Source organism: Pongo abelii, chromosome 3 (genome assembly GCF_028885655.2).
Source record: "Pongo abelii isolate AG06213 chromosome 3, NHGRI_mPonAbe1-v2.0_pri, whole genome shotgun sequence".
In the NCBI taxonomy this organism is placed as follows: Eukaryota; Metazoa; Chordata; class Mammalia; order Primates; family Hominidae; genus Pongo; species Pongo abelii.
In genome coordinates, this window is record NC_071988.2 from 92,665,426 (window position 1) to 92,684,362 (window position 18,937).

General features: G+C 36.3%; 1 protein-coding gene across 2 annotated transcripts in view; it reads left to right on the forward strand.

The window, feature by feature from the left end:
* The window catches only part of SLC4A4 (solute carrier family 4 member 4), a 385,603-nt gene that overhangs the window by 327,270 nt on the left and 39,396 nt on the right, over window positions 1-18,937 (forward strand). For both annotated transcript variants that reach the window (XM_024246262.3, XM_054554039.2), the window contains one exon: window positions 18,143-18,256. In XM_024246262.3, the coding sequence (XP_024102030.2) occupies window positions 18,143-18,256 (114 nt within the window). The remainder of the gene's footprint in view (window positions 1-18,142; window positions 18,257-18,937) is intronic.

Here is an 18,937-nt window from a genome sequence, read left to right on the forward strand (position 1 = left end):
AAGTTCTTTGAAACTAATCAGAACAAAGAGAGTGTACCAGAATCCCTAGGATGTAGCTAAAACAGTGTTAAGAGGGAACTTTATAGCACTAAAATCCCACATCAAAAAGCTAGAAAGATCTCAAGTTAACAAGCTAACATCACAGCTAAAAGAACTGGAGAACCAAGAGCAAACAAACGTGAAAGCTAGCAGAAGACAAGAAATAACCAAGATCAGAGCTGAACTGAATGAGGTAGAGACATGATAAACCCTTCAAAAGATCAACGAATCCAGGAGCTGATTTTTTGAAAAAATTAATAAAATAGATAGACCACTATCTAGACTAATAAAGAAGATAAGCGAGAAGACTCAAATAAACACAAGCAGAAATGATAAAGGGGGATATCACAACTGACCCCACCGAAATACAAACAACCATTAGAGAATATTATCCCTTAATGGTGTTTATAATATAAACACCTCTATGCACATACACTAGGAAATCCAGAACAAATGGATAAATTCCTGGACACATACACCTTCCCAAGACTGAACCAGGAGAAAGCTGAATTCCTGAATAGACCAATAATGAGTTCTGAAATTGAGGCAGTAATAAATAGCCCAACAACCCAAAAAAGCCCGGGACCAGATGGATTCACAGCTGAATTCTACCAGATGTACAAAGAAGAGCTGGTATCATTTCTACTGAAACTATTCCATAAATTAAAAGGAGAGACTTCTCCCTAATTCATTGTATGAGTCCAGCATCATTCTGATACCAAAACCTTGCAGAGATACAACAAAAAATGAGAAGTTTAGCCAGTATCCTTGATGAACATTGATGCAAAAATCCTCAACAAAATGCTGGCAAACCAAATCCAGCAGCACGTCAAGCTTATACACCACGATCAAGTAGGCTTCATCTCTGGGATGCAAGGTTGGTTCAACATATACAAATCAAGAAATGTGATTCATCACATAACCAGAACTAAGGAAAAAAAACCATGTAATTATCTCAATAGATGCAGAAAAGGCCTTTGATAAAATTCAACATTCGTTTATGTTGAAAACTCTCAATAAACTAGTTATTAAAGGAAGATACCTCAAAATAATGACAGCCATGTATGACAAACCCACAGCCAATATTATACTGAATGGGCAAAGGCTGTAAGCATTCTCCTTGAAAACCAGTACAAGACAAGGATGCCCTCTCTCACCATTCTTATTCAACATAGTATTGGAAGTTCTGGCCAGGGCAATCAGGCAAGAGAAAGAAATAAAGGCTATTCAAATTGGAAGAGAGGAAGTCAAACTAGCCTTTTTATATTTCTTGTGTCTCTATGTTGATATCACACATCTAGTGAAATAGTCATTTTTTAAAATTCATGGAATATCTTTTGTAGGGAGGGATTTTTTTTTTTTCTGTAGGTGGGTCTTAGGGTGTCATTTGGTATAGTATATTGGCTTTGGTTCTGGGTAGACTCAGTAGCATGGTTGCCATACATTTTCTTCAGCTTAATTTTTGTAAGCAATCTGTGATTGCCTTAGTGGCCTACTTCATGGGAGTTTGTGATGGTGGTAGTGTGGTTTTGCTAGGCTCTTTAGAATGCCTGGGCCAGTTTCAGAACTGGGAACATTTGTGCATGGTGGGTCAGCAGGCTGTGTGGCGAGCAATCTGGGGGGTTTGGGGACCAGGGGTGCCACCAGGTAGCCTCTTGGGTAAGGAGCATGGCAGACTGGCTACCTGTTCAGTGACTTTCCTGCTTTGCAGGTCCACCTATTCCTCATTGGTGAAGATGCCCCATGGGTTTGAACAATGGGTTCTTAGTTGTACTGTTGGTTCTATGCTTTGTACACCTGGGGTTGTGGTGCTGCGGGCACCTGTGTAAACATGGTGAAATGAGGGTGAGGCCTCAAGGATGGAGAGAGGCAGTGGCTTCTGGGTCCCAGGACAGGATTCCCTCTAACAGTTAGTCCAGTTTAAAGATGGTGCCATGCCATAGCACCTTAGCTTGTAGAGTATATACAACCTGAGTTCCTACTCTGGGGCAATGCAGCTGTGTAAACTCCTAGAAACTCCCTAATCTGAATTTTGGACCTGTGAGGACAGGGGACTCTCTTGTAGCAAGGACTTCTGGTATCTCTGGTGGCCATGGGGATTTCTGGGGGCCTCCAGTTTGTCTTTTTGTCATAATAATAAATCTTCCTTGATTCTGAGCCAATCCCAGCAAGAAGATAGTGTGACGAAACAGAAGGATGCCTTTTCCTTTCTCTATCCTGGGCTTTCACACTCCACAGGGATTTCACTGCTTCTCTGGATCTCTCCCAACATAATTTCTGTCACTCTAATGTAAATGTAATTATTTATTTGCTATTTTGGTCCCTTTTTGTGGAGTGAATGAGCGCCAGGCAATTCTAGTTGGCCATCTTAATGAAGTCTGAAATGAAAATTTTTATGTCTTCTTATAAATTGATCCCTTTATCACTATATGATGACCTTCTTTGTCTTGTTTTTTTACTTACAATTTATTTTATCTGATGCAAATACAGACATCCTTGTTTTCTTTTGGTTGCATCCTTTCAGTTTTAAACTATGTGTGTCCTCAGAGGTGAAATGAGTCTCTTTTAGGCAGCATATAGTTGGATCTTTAAAAAAAAATCCATTCAGCCATTCTGTCTTTTTAGTGGAGAATTTAACCCATTTACATTCAAGGTAACTTTTATAGGTACAGACTTTCCACTACTATTTTGTTAATTATTTTCTGGTTAATTTGTAGATTCTTTGTTCTTTCCTTCCTCTTTTGTTGTTTTCCTTTGTGATTAGATAATTTTCTCCACTGTGTTTTGATTTCTTACTTTTTATCTTTTGCGTGTCTTCTAGAGATTTTTGCTTTGTGGTTACCATGAGGCTTACATAAAACATCTTACAATTATAACAGGCTATTTTAAGATGATAACAACTTACCTTTCATTGCATAAAACAATTTTGTACTTTTACTTTATATCTCCCGCAATATTTTTTTTATGTTTTGGATTTTACAATGTATATCTTTTAATGTTATATATCCCTGAACAAATTATTACAACAATTATCATTTTAAATAGTTTTGTCATTATCCTTTATATCAAATATATAAGTAATTTACACCTTACAATTACAGTATTAATTTTCTGAACTTAACTATACACTTACTTTTACCAGTGAGTTGTATACTTTCAAATGTTTTTCAGTTACTAATTAGAATCCTCTTCTTTTACCCTGAAGAATTCTCTTTAGCATTTCTTGTAATACAGGTCTGGTGGCAGTGAACTTGCTCAGCATTTATTTGTCTGGAAAAGTATCTCTCCTTCATTTTTGGAGGATAGATGGTATTCTTTTTTGGCAATGTTTTCCCCTTATGCTCTTTTTTTTGTTTTATTTTGGAGATTTGTCTTTTATTTTTCATTTTTTAAGGTGTCTTTAGTATTTATTAGAATGTAAATAAAGCTGAGTGCTAATTTTCTCTAAACTTAAAAAATACGACTTTGATCTGGGCCTTTGATACTTTTGGTCTGTTTTATTTTATTTATTGCACAAATTTATGGGGTATGTGTGAGATTTTGTTATATGTATATAACAAAAGGTTATAAGGGTATTAAGTGTATCTATCACCCATTTTCAATACATTTTTGTTAAGTATAGTCACTCTAACCTTTTATCAAACATTGAATTTGATCCTTCTGTCTGTATCATTATACCTATAACCAAATTTATTCTCTGCCCTACCCCCATCACCCTTCCCAGATTCTGTTAACTGTCTTTCCACTCCCTACCTCAATGTGATCAAATTTTTTAGCTTCCACATATGAGTGATAACATGCACTGTATGTCTTTCCGTGCTTGACTTATTTCACTAAACACAATGACCTTCAGTTTTATCCATGTTGCTGCAAATGACATTATTTAATTCTTTTTATGGCTACATAGTTTTCCATTATATCTATCTATCTATCTCTCTCTCTCTCTCTCTCTCTCTCTATATATATATATATATATATGTATGTCACATTTTCTTTATCCATTTATCTGTTGATGGACACATAGGTTGATCCCATACCTTTGCTATTGTGAATGGTGCTGCGGTAAACATGTGAGTGCAGATATCCTATCCCTTTGATATAGTGATTTCCTTTCCTTTGGGTAGATTCCCAGTACTGTGTTTGCTGGATCAAGTGGCAATTCTGTGTTGAGGTTTTTAGGAAATCTCAATACTGTTTTCCATAGTGACTGTGGTAGTTTACATTTCTACCAACCATATAAAACATTTCCTCTTTCTCTGCATCCTTGTCAACATCTTATTTTTGGTCTTTTTAGTAATAGCCACTCTGACTGGGGTAAGATGATATCTCATTGTAGTTTTGATTTGCATTTCTCTGATGATTAGTGATGCTGAGCATTTTTTCATATACCTGTTGGCTGTTACTATGTCTTCTTTTGAGAAATGTCTATTCGTGTCCTTTGCCCACTTAAATGGAATTATTTGTTTTTCTTTTCTTGAGTTAAGTACCTTGTATATTCTAAGGTTAGTCTCTTGTTGGATGAATAATTTGCAAATATATTTTCTCATTCCATAGGTTGTCTCTTCATTCTGTAGATTATTTCTTTTGTTGTGCAGAAGCTTTTTGGTTTAAATCCCACTTGTCTATTTTTGTTTGGTTGCCGGTGAATTTCAGATCTTAATCATAAATTATTTGTCTACACCAATGTCCAGGAGAATTTTCCCTCGGTTTTCTTCCAGTATTTTTATAGTTTTGGGTCTTACATATAAGTCTTTAATCAATGTTGACTTGATGTTTGCATATGGTGAGGTAGGAGTCCAGTTGTATTCTTCTGGATGTGGGTATCCAATTTTCCCAGCACCATTTATCAAAGAGGGTATACTTTACCCAATGTAAGTTCTTGTCAGCTTTTTTGAGGATCATTTAGCTGTAAGTGTATTTTTATTTCTGGATTATCTACTCCGTTCCGTTTGTCTACGTGTCTATTTTTATAGCAATACTATGCTGATGTGGTTACTATAGCGTTGTAATATATCTTGAAGTCAGATAATGTGTTGCCTCCAGCTTTGTTCTTTTTGCTGCTCAGGATTGCTTTGGCTATTCAGGCTTCTTTGTGGTTCTATATGAGTTTTATTAAATAGGATTTTTTTTTCTAATTCTGTGAAGGTGGCAGTATTTTGAAACAGATCGCATTGAATCTGCAGACTTCTGAACCATGAGTGTGGGAAGTTTTTCTATTTGTGGCCTCTTCATTTCATCAGTGTTGTGCAGTTTTCTTTCTAGAGATGTTTCACCCCCTTGGTTAAATTTATTCCTAGGTATTTCATTTTATTGTATTGTATCTCTTGTAAATGCAATTACCTTTTAAATTATTTTCTTGGCTAGATCTTGGTGTATAGAAATGCTACTGGGTTTTGTATGTTGATTTTGTATCCTGCAACTGTACTAATCTTTTTTAATCAAATCTAAGAGATTTTTGATAGAGTTTTTGGGTTTTATTAGATGTAAGACTGTATTGTCAGCAAAGAGGCACAATTTAACTTCCCCTTTTCCAATTTTGATGTCTTTTATTTCTTTCTCTTACCTGGTTGCTTCAGTTAGGACTTCCAGACTGTGTTGAATAGGAGTTGTGAAAGTGGATATCCTTGTCTTCTTCCAGTTCTTAGAGGAAGGGCTTTCAACTTGTCCTCATTCAGTATGACATTAGTGGTGGGTTTGTTGTACAAGGCCTTTATTATTTTGAGGTAGGTATGTTCCTTCTATTCCTAGTTTATTGAGAGTTTTTATCATGAAAGAATGTTGTATTTTATCATATTGCTTTTCAGCATTGATTGAGATGACTGTGTGGTTTTTGTTCTTTATAATGTTGATGTGATGTCACATTTATTGATTTGCATTTATTGTGCTGAGCTATCCCTGCATCCCTGGATTAATCCCACTTAATTGTGGTATATTATCTTGTAGATGTACTGTTGGATTTGGGTTGCTGGTATTTTGTTGAGAATTTCTGCATCTGTGCTTATCAGAAATATTGACCTGTATTTGTCCTTTTTTCTATTCTTGTCTGTTTTTGGTATCAAGGTGATATTAACCTCATAGAAACTATTAGGGGATGATATGGTTTGGATTTATGTCCCCACCCATATCTCATGTCAAATTGTAATCTCCAGTGTCAGAGGTGGGGTTGGATTATGGGAGCAGATTTCCCCCTTGCTGCTCTCATGATAGTGAGATCTCACAAGATCTGGTTATTTAAAAATGTGTAGAACCTCCCCCTTCACCCTCTTCCTCCTGCTCCAGCCATGTAGGACATGTCTGCTTCCCCTTTGCCTTCCATTATGATTGTAAGTTTCCTGAGGCCTCCCCAGCCATGCTTCCTGTACAGTCTGCAGAACTGTGAGCCAATTAAAATTCTTTTCTTTATAAATTACCCATTCTCAGGTAATTCTTTAAAGTAATGCAAGAATTGACTAATACAGAAAAATTCCCTCCTCTTCAATTGTTTGGAATAGTTTGAGGAGGATTGGTTAGTTCTTTATGTTTTTGGTAGAACTCCACGGTGAATCTATCTAGTCCTGGGATTTTCGTTATTGGGAGACATTTTATTACTGATTCAAAATCACTACTAATTATTGATCTTTTGAGATTTTCTATTTCTTACTGATTCAGTTTTAATTGGCATGTTTCCAGGAATTTATCCATTTCCTCTAGGTTTTCTAGTTTATTATTCTATACTTGTTCATAATAGTCTCTCATGATCTTTGTATTTTTGTTGTATGAGTTGTAATGTGTCCTTTTTCATTTCTATTTTACTTGGATGTCTTCTTTCTGCCAGTCTCTCTTTGTGGATGATTCACAATTGTCATACAGCAAAGGCAAATTCAAAACATGGTTGACTTTCTTGTCAAAATTGAACTTACTCGTCTCTCTGCATTTCTCTTTTTTTGGAGGGGTGGCTAGGGGTGGGAGAGAGAGACAGGGTTTCACTGTGTTACCTAGCTTGATCTCAAACTCCTGGCCTCAAGTGATCCTCCCACCGCAGAACTCCTGGCCTTGAGTGATCCTCCCAACTCAGCCTTCCAAAGTGCTGGGATTATGGGCATGAGCCACTGCACCTGGTCTGATCAAAATTTTAAAGTCATATTTGGTGTATGAGTCAGGATTCCATCAAAAAGCAAAGGATATGCTCAAGTTAAGATAATTTGAGGTTTTGATAAAGGCATTATTTATGACAGGCATGAGCCACCGCATCTGGCTCCTTATATTCCTTATCTCAGCTAATAACATCACCTATCCTTAGGGCCACCCAAGATCAAAATCTTTTTTATTCTCCTTTATTTTTTTTAAATGAGATGAGGTCTTATTCAGTAACCCAAGCTGGAGTGCAGTGGAGTAATCATGGCTTACTGCAGCCTCAACCACCTGGGATCAAGCGATCCTCTCTCCTGTCTTCCGAGTAGCTGGAATTACAGTCACACTCCACCGGGCCTGGAAAATTTTTTATTTTTATTTTTGTAGAGATGGGGTGTCACTGTGTCGTCCAGGCTGGTCTTCAACTCCTAGGCTCAAACAGTCCTCCTGCCTCAGCCTCACAAAGTAGTGGGATTACAGATGTTAGCCACCACACATGGTCTGATCAAAATTTTAAGTCATATTTGGTGTATGAGTCAAGAACCCAGCAGGAAGCAAATGGTATGCTCAAATTAAGGTAATTTGAGGATTTAATAAAGGCACTATTTATGAAGGTGAGGTTAGAGTATATGGAAACCACAGAGGAACATGTGTGTCCCAGATAGTGAGACTGGGGAGCCCATAGTCGACCACATAGGTTAACTTCCTAAGGCAGAGGGTGTGGTAGAGGGGGATAGAGAATGAATCTGGTGTGACAAAGAAAGATGTCCATTGCATGTGGCACTCCAGGTTTTTCTTTATCAAATTAAACTTATCACAGTCCTTTTCTGATAAGTTTATTCCACTGCAGTCTTTCTCCTTTACACTTACACTTCGATTCCACTTGTTCTGGCTCCCATTACCTTTGCTGAGGCCATGGTCAATGACCCAGTCTCTTTCCATCCCTCACGGAGCCACTAGCAATCCATCAGTATGAACACTTAAAATGAAACAGATTACCTTTGCTAGCCTGTCTATCAGGTATTTAATTTGTGTATTAGACACTTCTACAGAGCCCTAATGCTCAGTGGAACATGGGTCAAATACCAGTACTCCATTGACAGTCTTTTTTGTATTCACCATCCTTTTTAAAGGGGTGTATCAGTCTGTTATCCCACACTGTAACTGGTCTGTTCTATCAGCCTCGAGTCTTTAGTCAAAGTCTTTCAGCATCAAGACTTCCGTTAGGAATATCACAGCATAATCTGTGATTTTCTGTGGCAGATGGCTCAGGGTGTTAACATGAAATGTTCTTCCAGAGTCCTACACCAACAAATGATCATAAACATGGAATAAAGATGCCATCACACACCTTATGTGCATATGTGGTGGCAAATGAAAACCATAGCTTAAAAATAGAGCAGGATTGGGGTTAGTAGAAATCAGAAAGCCATAGATCTGTGGTGGCAAAATGAAAACCATAGCTTAAAAACAGCAGTATTGGGACTAGTAGAAATCAGAAAGCCACCGAACCCCATGAATTAGGCAAAATTATTGATACTTTGATATAGTCACATTCAGTGTGGCTGGCATATGTAATAGGCCCAAGAATGCTATTCTTAAGGAACTGCTTGATTTTCTAATTTTCTTCCTTAGAATATGCATTAATTCTAACCCTCACATGAATTGGCGTAATCATAAGATTATTTTTAATGTACTTCCTTGTTGTTATTGTCATTTAAATAAACAAAATCACTAAATTCCATGTAACATCAATAGCTGTAACACCTTCTATGCTATATTTAGATAATGCAGAATGTTCTTTGAAGTGTGGCGCTTCAGAAACTTTAATGAAAACATAATGAGCATTTTAGTTAGGTGATAGCCTAACTAATTTAGTTTTTGTTGATGTAAGACACAGGAAAGTCTAGAATTCTACAATTAACTGTATTCTGGAACCATTTTTTTAATTGACATTTTGGTCTGTGGCCATTCTATTAAAATTGCATGTGTTTAGGTTATAAACAGCCCTTTACAAGAATCAGATGACATCCCCATTCTGGTTTCTTTTTCTCTCAAGAATTATCTTGGTGAATGGTAAAAATTGTCAAACTAAAACAATATATTAAAACATGAGTAAGAAATAATGGGCATGTATTATATATCTCACTTTAGTGTTCGCCATCCTGGGTGGCATTTGTCTTTTTTAGTGACAAAAAAGCAAACGACTTTGCTATCACTAAAGGAGAACCAGATTTTCAAATTCTTGAGGTATTTTATATCAAGGAAAATAATTTTTAAAGTCAAATTTGTTTTTAATCCAAAATTGCTTTTATACTTATTTTGTTAAGAATGACAAAGGGATATATAAATGCAACTTAGTCTGTTAAACATTTAACAAAAACTATACAAATACTTCAGTTCTTACAGACATATGACCAAAAATAAAAACATGGTCAACCTGAATTGAGCCCCAAGAAAAATAGGTTGGGAGCAGTGATTGGCCAAAACATTTCGAGAAAGCTTTTAGGGGTTGCAAAGAGGTAGTCTGTGGATAGAAGTAATAATTTTAACCATGGAAACCTCTTTGGCCTGAGCACTTTCGGCTTATTTATCCATCAGAGAAAAGTCAACAACATTGAAATCCCTGCACTAACACAAAATGGTCTCCTATCCCATTTTGGGGTTGTCTAAGTTATACATATGACTTATTAATTATTCTTGTTAAACTTTTACTCTTGTATATTAATATAAATTGTAAAACCATCTTCTTTTTAGGCCCTGGAACCCTTTATGGTAATGATTTATTTGAGTTATATCTAAGAAGACTCTATTAGAGGTTCAAGGAATTTTGATAATTTGGTCTTAATGAATTTTAGTGTTAGGACTTTAAACACCATCTAGTGTAACATCGCTGTGACATGTGATCTTCATGCTGCTTGAATGCTTCCTAGAACAGGAACCTAGCGTCCTGCAGGCATTCTTGATAGAAACAGAAATCTACCTTTCCATAGCCTCTGTCCACAGGGCCTGCACTTGCCATCTGGAGCTACACAGAACAAGTTAATTTCTCTTTCCTGTGATAGACTTCACAGAGTTGAAGACAAATTCTCCCTACAATGTCTTTTGGCCTGCCATCATTTTTCTTGTGATGTGTTTTCTGTATTCCCAAATCCTCTGGCTGCCCTTTTCTAGATTAGCTCCAGATTTTCAGTTTTAATTTAGAAGACAGTAACCAGATTGGGTTGTAGTATTTTCTATGTGGTTTGATCATTTGCTTCTGGTATACACACATTGGGTTTCTTGTTCTACTGTGTACTTTTGAGACAGAATGGAAGAAAAGGTCTTTTAGTGATTGCCAAAGTCTCCTCAGCATCTTTGCTGAACCACGTCACTAGGCTTACTCTCCTTCCTGTAGACTTCCATTGTCAAGCTCCAAGCCCGACCCAGATAAATTCTCCAGTTCATCTCTCTTCTTTGCTCCTCAAATCTCTTTGACTTAGAACTTATGGCACTAAAATCTTAGAGTCAAAATCAGACTTTCCTTTTATTAAATTCTGATTATAGTGGGTATTATTGAATTAAAGTACAGTGAATTAGGATTATTGCTATGACTACTATTAATGCTTTTTTTTGTATAGTGCTTTATAGCATTGGCTACTGGGGGGTCATATTTCAAACTTTTACGGTATTTTGGTGCCTTTTTGTGATTACCAAAATACCCATAATTGTCTGGCATAATTTTTCTTTCATCTAGAATAAATGCTTTTTTACACTGCTGTTTAGCATTTTCTAAGCACCACAATCACTAGAGGAATTGACATCATAAGTTAAAATGTACTGAGAGCCCACAGGGTGCCTGCTGTTGTCCTTGTCTCTTTATAACAGCTGTATCCATTGAGAACTGCTCTGTAGACTCATGGCCCTTTCCCTCCAGTTAATTTAGGAGCAGCTGCAGCCCTTGCAAAGTGAAACCCAAATGTCCTCTGGGATTTCCAAGAAACCTAATTCATTTTTCCACTGTGAATTAAGTGGCTTCTCACTGTTGGTGTCTCTATGATTGTGACTCTCTCAATAATTAATACAGTATCATCTTTCATGGATATTATGTTTGTAATAGATTTATTAGGTTGTTTTGCCAAGGAAGGAGAGAACAGCATATGGTTATTTGAATTTCCTTTCCCGTCCACTTAATTTCTTCTTTGCTTTGGTAGTTTAAATATTTAAGCTGCTGGCTTCTTGTTAGATTAATTGAAATACTGTCTAATTAATCCTGCAGAGGACAGAAATATTATTCTCCTCTTCATTTTTATAATTAAAAATAGTAAACAAAAATGAAAGAGTTCAAAACTAGTCTGATATAAAAAAGGCATTACAGTCTTAATTGAGACATGCTTCTCTGTCTGTCTTTCATAAATTGAGGTAGAAATTATATGCTGTAGCACATCCATGTATCATTTAAAAATCTTTTTTAATGGCAAGCTCTTGCTATCTATTAATTATCTTAATTTGTGTTCTTTTAGATTGTGATAATTTATATTCCAAAGATATTGAAGTTTGAGCCTGGAGAGACTTAACATTTGATTTGGATGGACAACCACAATTTATGATGTTTGTTCAAGCTAGATTTGAGGGCTCTGAAGCCACAGGTTTGGGCATGAAATCTTGAGGGAACAGGTTTTCTCATGAAAACTTTGGCACTTCTACTTTTAACCATTACCAGTAATAGCTGTTAATAGTAGAGAATTAGGAACTATGACTTTCTAATTTGATATCTTTATTGATATATTGACCTACATAACAGGATGTTTTTGGAGTTTTTGAAAGAGATCAAGTTTGATGAAATGAAAGGGAAAACAAATGATGAAAGAAAATCACATACTTTTCTTTTCTAAATGTGCTTAAAACTGTGAGAAGGGTCCAAAGAGAGCAGTTCTTATCTCCTTAAAGTCACACTGAGAAGTCTTATTTACAGACCCCAGTGTGTATCTAGTAGACTGTATGTACTCATTGCTAGACATTTTTAGGGCACTTTCTACTTCTACTATGTCAGTTTTGCCTAGCTCAGATTAAAGTTTCATTTTAGTATAGAGTAAGACATGAATAGTCTGCTAAAATAGCACCCCTACCTGTCTTCTCTGATTAGGGGATTTAGAGTTGAATATAACAGTGGTCTGGGAAAAATCAATTTCCTTGACTGTGAAGTTTAAACTGGATTCAAGATCTCAGAAATGAATATCTTAATAATAAACACTCTCCAGGAGTGATTTCTGCTGTAATTAAACTAATATTGTACAATTTAAGGGGAAGGAAGTGGAAATAGAAGTTTGTATATTATGCAGACTATATCACCCTGACTGTGATTTTTAATGAGGTTAAGCAACACTATTACTAGGGTAGCTTTTTTCTCCATAAATTTTAAGAACTGTAATCCTGACATGTATTAACATGAGTGTTTTTAGCTACTTTTGTACCTATACTGTAATAATGCCGCACTTGACAAGTAAGTGCCATCACGTACATACATATGTATTATGTATATACGTCATATTATATGTATCATTTACATATCTCTGTTTGTTTATGTGTTATTAGTTTCTATGGCTGTTTTGTCAAGTCACCAAACACGGTGGCTTAAAACAACAAAATTTATATCTGAGAGGTCAGATCTGGATGTCAAAATTGAGATCTGGAGATCAGAAATCTGAAATGGGCCTCAGTGGGCTAAAATAAAGGTGTGGGCAGGACTGCATTCCTTCTGGAGGCTCTGGGGGAGAATGTGTTTCTTTGACTTTTCTACCACCTAGGGGCTGCCTGCATTCTTTGGCTCATGACTCTTTTCTTCAACTTTATAGCCAGCAATGGCCAGTCAAGTCTTTCTCACACTTTATTATTCTGACACTGATTCTCCTGCCTCCTTCTTTCATTTACAAGAACCCCTGTGATTACATTGGACCCACCTGTTTAATTCAGGATAATCTCTCTAAAACAGTGGATTGGCAACATTAATTTTCTCTGCAACCTTAATTTGCCCTAGCCATGTAACATTACATATTCACAGGTTCTGGGAATTAGGACGTGGGCATCTTTAGGGGTATATTATACTTTAATCTGCTTACCACAGTATCTGACTTAAATTTTAAGATGAGTACACTGGGTGCTATGTTAATAGTGTACTGAAGGGAGGCAAGTGCAGAAGCAGGAAGACTATGTAGGAAGCTAATGTAGTAAACCATATGAGATAAAATGGTGGCTTAAACAGGGTGGTACTAGCAATGGAGGTGATGAGAAGTGGCAGGATCCTAGATATATTTTCAACATAATTTGCTGACCGATTAGACGTGGGATATAAAAGAAAGAAGAGTTGAGTATATTCCGAAGTTTTGGGTCTGAGCAATGGGGAAAATTAATCTGGCATTAATTAAGATAGAGAAAACTATTCAAAGAGCAAGTTTAGGGTGTCAGTGGTGGGGCAGTTTGGGCCAGGGAAGAGGAGCCAGGGAGAGATCAAACACTTAGTTTTTGCATAAGTTTGAGACGCTTAGTAGTGATTTTAATCAAGCAGGTCTGTCTTCCACCAGGGCCAGAGCTATAGGTCCCATGGGAATTTCTGCCAAAGAATTGCAGATTGAATTTACTTGCGCCATCTATTTCCCTTCTCCTCTTTATTAAAAAAAAAAAAAAAAGGAGGAGAGCTATCTGCCTTTTAAATAACTATTTGTCTTCCTTCAGTATGTATAAAAAATCCAAGTGGATGTATCAGATAGTTAGATAGATAATTCTGGAATTTGGAAGAGTGGTCTAGCCTAGAAATATAAATTTTTTGTTCTTTAGCATGTAAATGGCATTTTAAAACATGAGACTGAATGTAATCACTTACGGAGAGAATATAGATAGGAAAGAAGAGACCAAAGTCTGAACTCTGGAACACTGCAATCTCAAGAGTTTGGAGGAGTTGAAAGGAAACCAGCAAAGAAGAACTAGAGTAGCCAGTGAAATAGGATGCAAGTCAGGTCTACTAGATCTGATTTCCAAAATGTCTTCAGAATGCCATAGTATTCTTAGATCAGAACATGGTAACTGGTATATTACAGACAGTTGCTTTTGAAAAATTATATTGGATGATTGGACTATTTCCATACACATATCCTGCTATCAGAGTTCCCTCCGGATCCAATGATAGTTCTGCATTTACTCTCTGTCCATGTAATATGAGGTTTATGAAGTTTAATGAGATACTCTTGAGAATATATGTTAATGCCATCTTTAGAGGGTGATATATCTATGTAGGCTCTGTATTAAATATGAGAGTTCAGAATGGAGTAAGAAATTCAGTTGCTTCATTAAGCTGAAGCAACTTATATTTTTAGGAGATTTGACAATTTTATATTCTTTTGAATATCCTCAGTGGTGACAAATTTCTTTTGCTTTGAACGGATTTAACTTTACAGAGTATCTGCAGTAATTTGTGTGTTGTTGAATAGAGCAAAAATTGGAAAATCAATATAACATTCTAGAAAGTAATTTGGCATTATATACCAAAACACTTAAATTTTTATATAGACATTGATATAGTAACTCTTCTGACAGGAATTTATTCTAAGGAAACAGTCTTATATATGTGCAAAGATTTCTTTATGATATTGTTCATTATAGTGAAAAGTTAAAAACAATCTAAACAGTAGAGTATTAGAAAAATAGATTTTAGGATAACCATTCAGCATAAACTATGGAGTCAACAATGTGTAATATTATGGAAAATATCAAATGAAATAGAATAAAAGTGGAAAAATCAAAATATCAAACAGTATGTGAAAAATTTTATATGCACACATATATATGGACATAAATATGTAGAAGGGGAGATATTTGCAAGTGTTAAAATTTATTTCTACATAGTAGAATTGGAAAACATTTTCTTTTTTCATTTTTTCCAAATATTCTACAATGAATTTATATTAATTTTGAAACAAAAAATATATTTCAAAGAAGATAGAATTATGGTTCTTCAGACATGTATGATAGTTAATGTGGGTAATCAAACAGTCTTTGCTCAGTACTAAAACTATAAAAGGAATTTTTAATTTTTGGAACAACAGCAACACCATTAAAATAAATGGATAGCTTCCCAAAGAGAATAATTTGAAAGACAGCCCTGATTTGGATTTGGAAGTTGTGGGATTTTGAGGGGGTGTTGGGGTACATTTTAAATTGAGCTTTAATTTGCATAGTAAAATTCACAGATTATACATTTGTGTAACCAACATCCAAATTAAAATACAGCTGGTATATTTGTCTGAAAAAAAATCACTGTTTTTCTTTCAACAGTATTATACCTTAAATAATTTCTTAAAGCAATATAGATCTTTCAGGGCATTTTCTCTTTGTTGGTACTTGGAATCATGTGCCTTGATCTCACTATCTCTTGGAGTAGTGCGGCCAAATTAGCAGCCCCGTACGTGGGCCCTCAGTGATGAGGTTCAGTTTGCCATGTAGGTTTTGCAGGGTGTCCAGTTTATGGAAAGCTGAGAATGCCTCCTCTACCAACTAAAGAAGCAGAATTGCTCAGGTGCCTGGTAGTGATTTTGGTCAAGCAAGTCAGTCCTCCACCAGGACCAGAGATATATGTCCTATGGGAATTTCTACCAAAGAATTGCAGATTGAATTTATTTGCTCCCATTTATTTCCCTTCTCCTGTTTATTAAAAAAAAGGAGAAAAGCCATCTGCCTTTTAAATAACTATTTCTCTTCTTTCGAACAACTTATAGGATATTTGTGTTGCCTACTAGTTGCATTTTCTAGGTGAGGATTGTAAGGGTGGTAATTAAGAACTAACTTCCGTTTTGCCTTTGCAATGACCTCTGGTCCTCCAGTGATTTATGACCTACTGGTCTAGAGGGGTGTTTGTAACTTCCTGACATACTCCTGAACTGCTTCATAGGACCATCTTTTGCCAGACCACCCTGAACTGCCAGTGTCAACACTACTTGCACAAAACTTAATAAATGAGTTTTCTCCAGTACTGAGCCCCTGAGAAACATCCTTTTTTTTGCTGTGACTCCAGATACTTCTAACCAAAATTAGCTCTGAGTGGCAGTTGCATGGCATTAATGGGCTTTTAATTTTTTATTTCTTGGATTTGAAGTTTCATTTCAAAGACCTCCTGACAGTAGATCATTTAGTTATTCCAGTGGTCTCTGCAGCCATGAGAGCTTCTAGAACTTGAAATAACAATAATTAACTTATATTAGGAGAGTTTATTATGTTCCAGGCAATATTGTTAAGCACTTTCATGGCTTTTCTTACTTAATTCTGATAACAAAGCAATGAAGTTGTAGGGATTATTTTGGCTATGTTTTGCGGGTGAAGTAATTGAAGCTAAGAAAGGGTAGGTATTTACAAATAGGAAATAATGGTGCAGGAAATAATGGTGCAGTTCCAATAGTGGTTGTGCTCCCAACTGCTGTACTATATTATCTACCCAAATTGATTCCTGCCATCTATTGGTTCTTAACATTATTGTGTATAATTGATGTTAAGTTGCTCATAAAAGGCTGGCCTTCTCTTCCTCAGTATGTACTTTTCAAGAAAGCTAAACCTAGCAAATCTAGCCCTCCAAGAAAGAAAGGAACTCCAGGCCAAAAGGAACAACTCTGATCCTGCTGCTAGTTAGTATCAGGCTCATGACACCTAGTAAAGGTCAAGCATTGAACACTGGGGCCTTTTCCTTACCCACCCTGCCAAGTAATTTTCATTCCTCATTTTAGTTTCTGTTGACTACCTGGCTGCAGTAATACTATTCTCTTTCAAGAAATCCTTTGTCTTCAGAGCTGTGCATCCACTCAGCCCATCACTGATCTCCCTTCCTTCATCCAGCAGCATCGGAAACTGACTGCTCACCCTGAGATAACTTCATAACCTCTGAATCAACCTTGGTTTTATTTAGGAGCAGGCTTCCTTGTATATAACTTGGCTATGAGCTTCATGAGGACATGAATTGTATCGGTTTTATTTACTGTGGTATCCTTAGCACCAAGAAAAGTATTAGGAACTGAGTAAATTCTTGTTGAATGATTAAATTATATGCTAACATGTGTATGCACTGTATGGGAAGCTCAGATATCTGTGCTCTGGTAATGCCCTTAGTCCTCATTAGTGCCACTAGAGACTACAGAAAAATCTCAAGCAAACAAATGGTATATGCTCCCCTTACCAACTTGCAAATGGCCATTATTCACCCACTTCATGGGAATGGTCATAGTTTAGTGCTGTATTCCTTAAAGCCCAGACCTTGTCCTGACCAGAGGAATTTGGAGAGATCAGATAACGGCAGTCACATGCAAGAAGTGGTAGAGGAGAGATGTCCCACATACGTGAGACTTTAAGCACCAACCTGGATTGAGAAATATTGTATTTGACAAAACTAGTGCGGCTGTGACATTTCCATCTTTCATCACTTGACATTACTTTGAGGTCTTGATGTTTACTTCACCCAAGGGACAGAAACTTCTGAGCCCTCCCATGCTAGATTCTTGGTGTTTTCAGGCTGTCTTATGAGATTTATCTTACTCTGTACTCACAGTGCTGCCTCTCAAATAACACATAGAATTTCTATGTTGTTGTGCAGATTTTTATAATATGTACTTAGTTTTCATTCTTATGCAGGTGACCTTCATGTTGCAAGCAGGATGAGTTTATACAGTATCTCAGGGATATGTTCTGTTTGATTGCCCTCCCTGCCTACACACACACACACACACACACACACACACAGACAGCGAGAGAGAGCGCAACCTGTTCTTTGGGATTACATTACATTATCTAGCCGGGTGATGTACTAATACAAAAACAATTTTAAAAATAATTTTTCTGCACTCTGATACCTCCTTCAATTGGTTGATGAAGCTGTTGCTGTAAACTATTAGCAAATACAGAGTTCTTCATTCAGTTCAAACACAGACAAATATATGTATCTGGTGCTAAATGGTTCCTGGTTTCTTTTTTATTTTTCCAGGCAAGAAAACTGATCAGTGATTTTGCCATTATCTTGTCCATTCTCATCTTTTGTGTAATAGATGCCCTAGTAGGCGTGGACACTCCAAAACTAATTGTGCCAAGTGAGTTCAAGGTAGGTGAATGTCTATCTTTTGGTCATTCCTGGAACTCTTTTTCTTTCTTTCCCCCTATTCTAGTTTATTGTGTGTCTCTTTGAGTTAGTTTTGCACAATTATCCATATTTTTTTTCCAAAATCAGTCCCTCTTAGGCTCATATATACATGTAGTTTAATTTCTTCACTACAATTAAATGTCAAGACCAGGGTTTTTATTTAAAACAACTGATAATACTATTATAAACTCTGCCTTATAGTTTTAGAATAAATATCCAAAATATTTTATATACCTTATTACCTTAATCTATATAATGACTCTGGGAAATACATATTGTAGCTATCATCCTCCTGATTTTTTCTTTTTTGAGACAGGGCCTTGCTCTGTTGCCTAGGCTGGAGTGTGGTGGTGCAATCTCAGCTCACTGCAACCTTTGCCTCCCAGGTTCAAAGAATCCTCCCACATTAGCCTCCCAAGTAGCTGGTACTATAGGCGCATGCCACCACCCCCAGCTAATTTTATTATGTTTTGTAGAGACAAGGTCTCACTATATTACCCAGTTTGGTCATCATCCTGATTTTATAAAGTTAAGATTGAAGCTCAAAGAACTAAGTAAAATGCCTAAGATTATGGAACTAGTAATGTCAAGATGTGAAGTTAGAACCCAAGCCTCCAGAAGTCTAGTCTAATACTCTTTTCA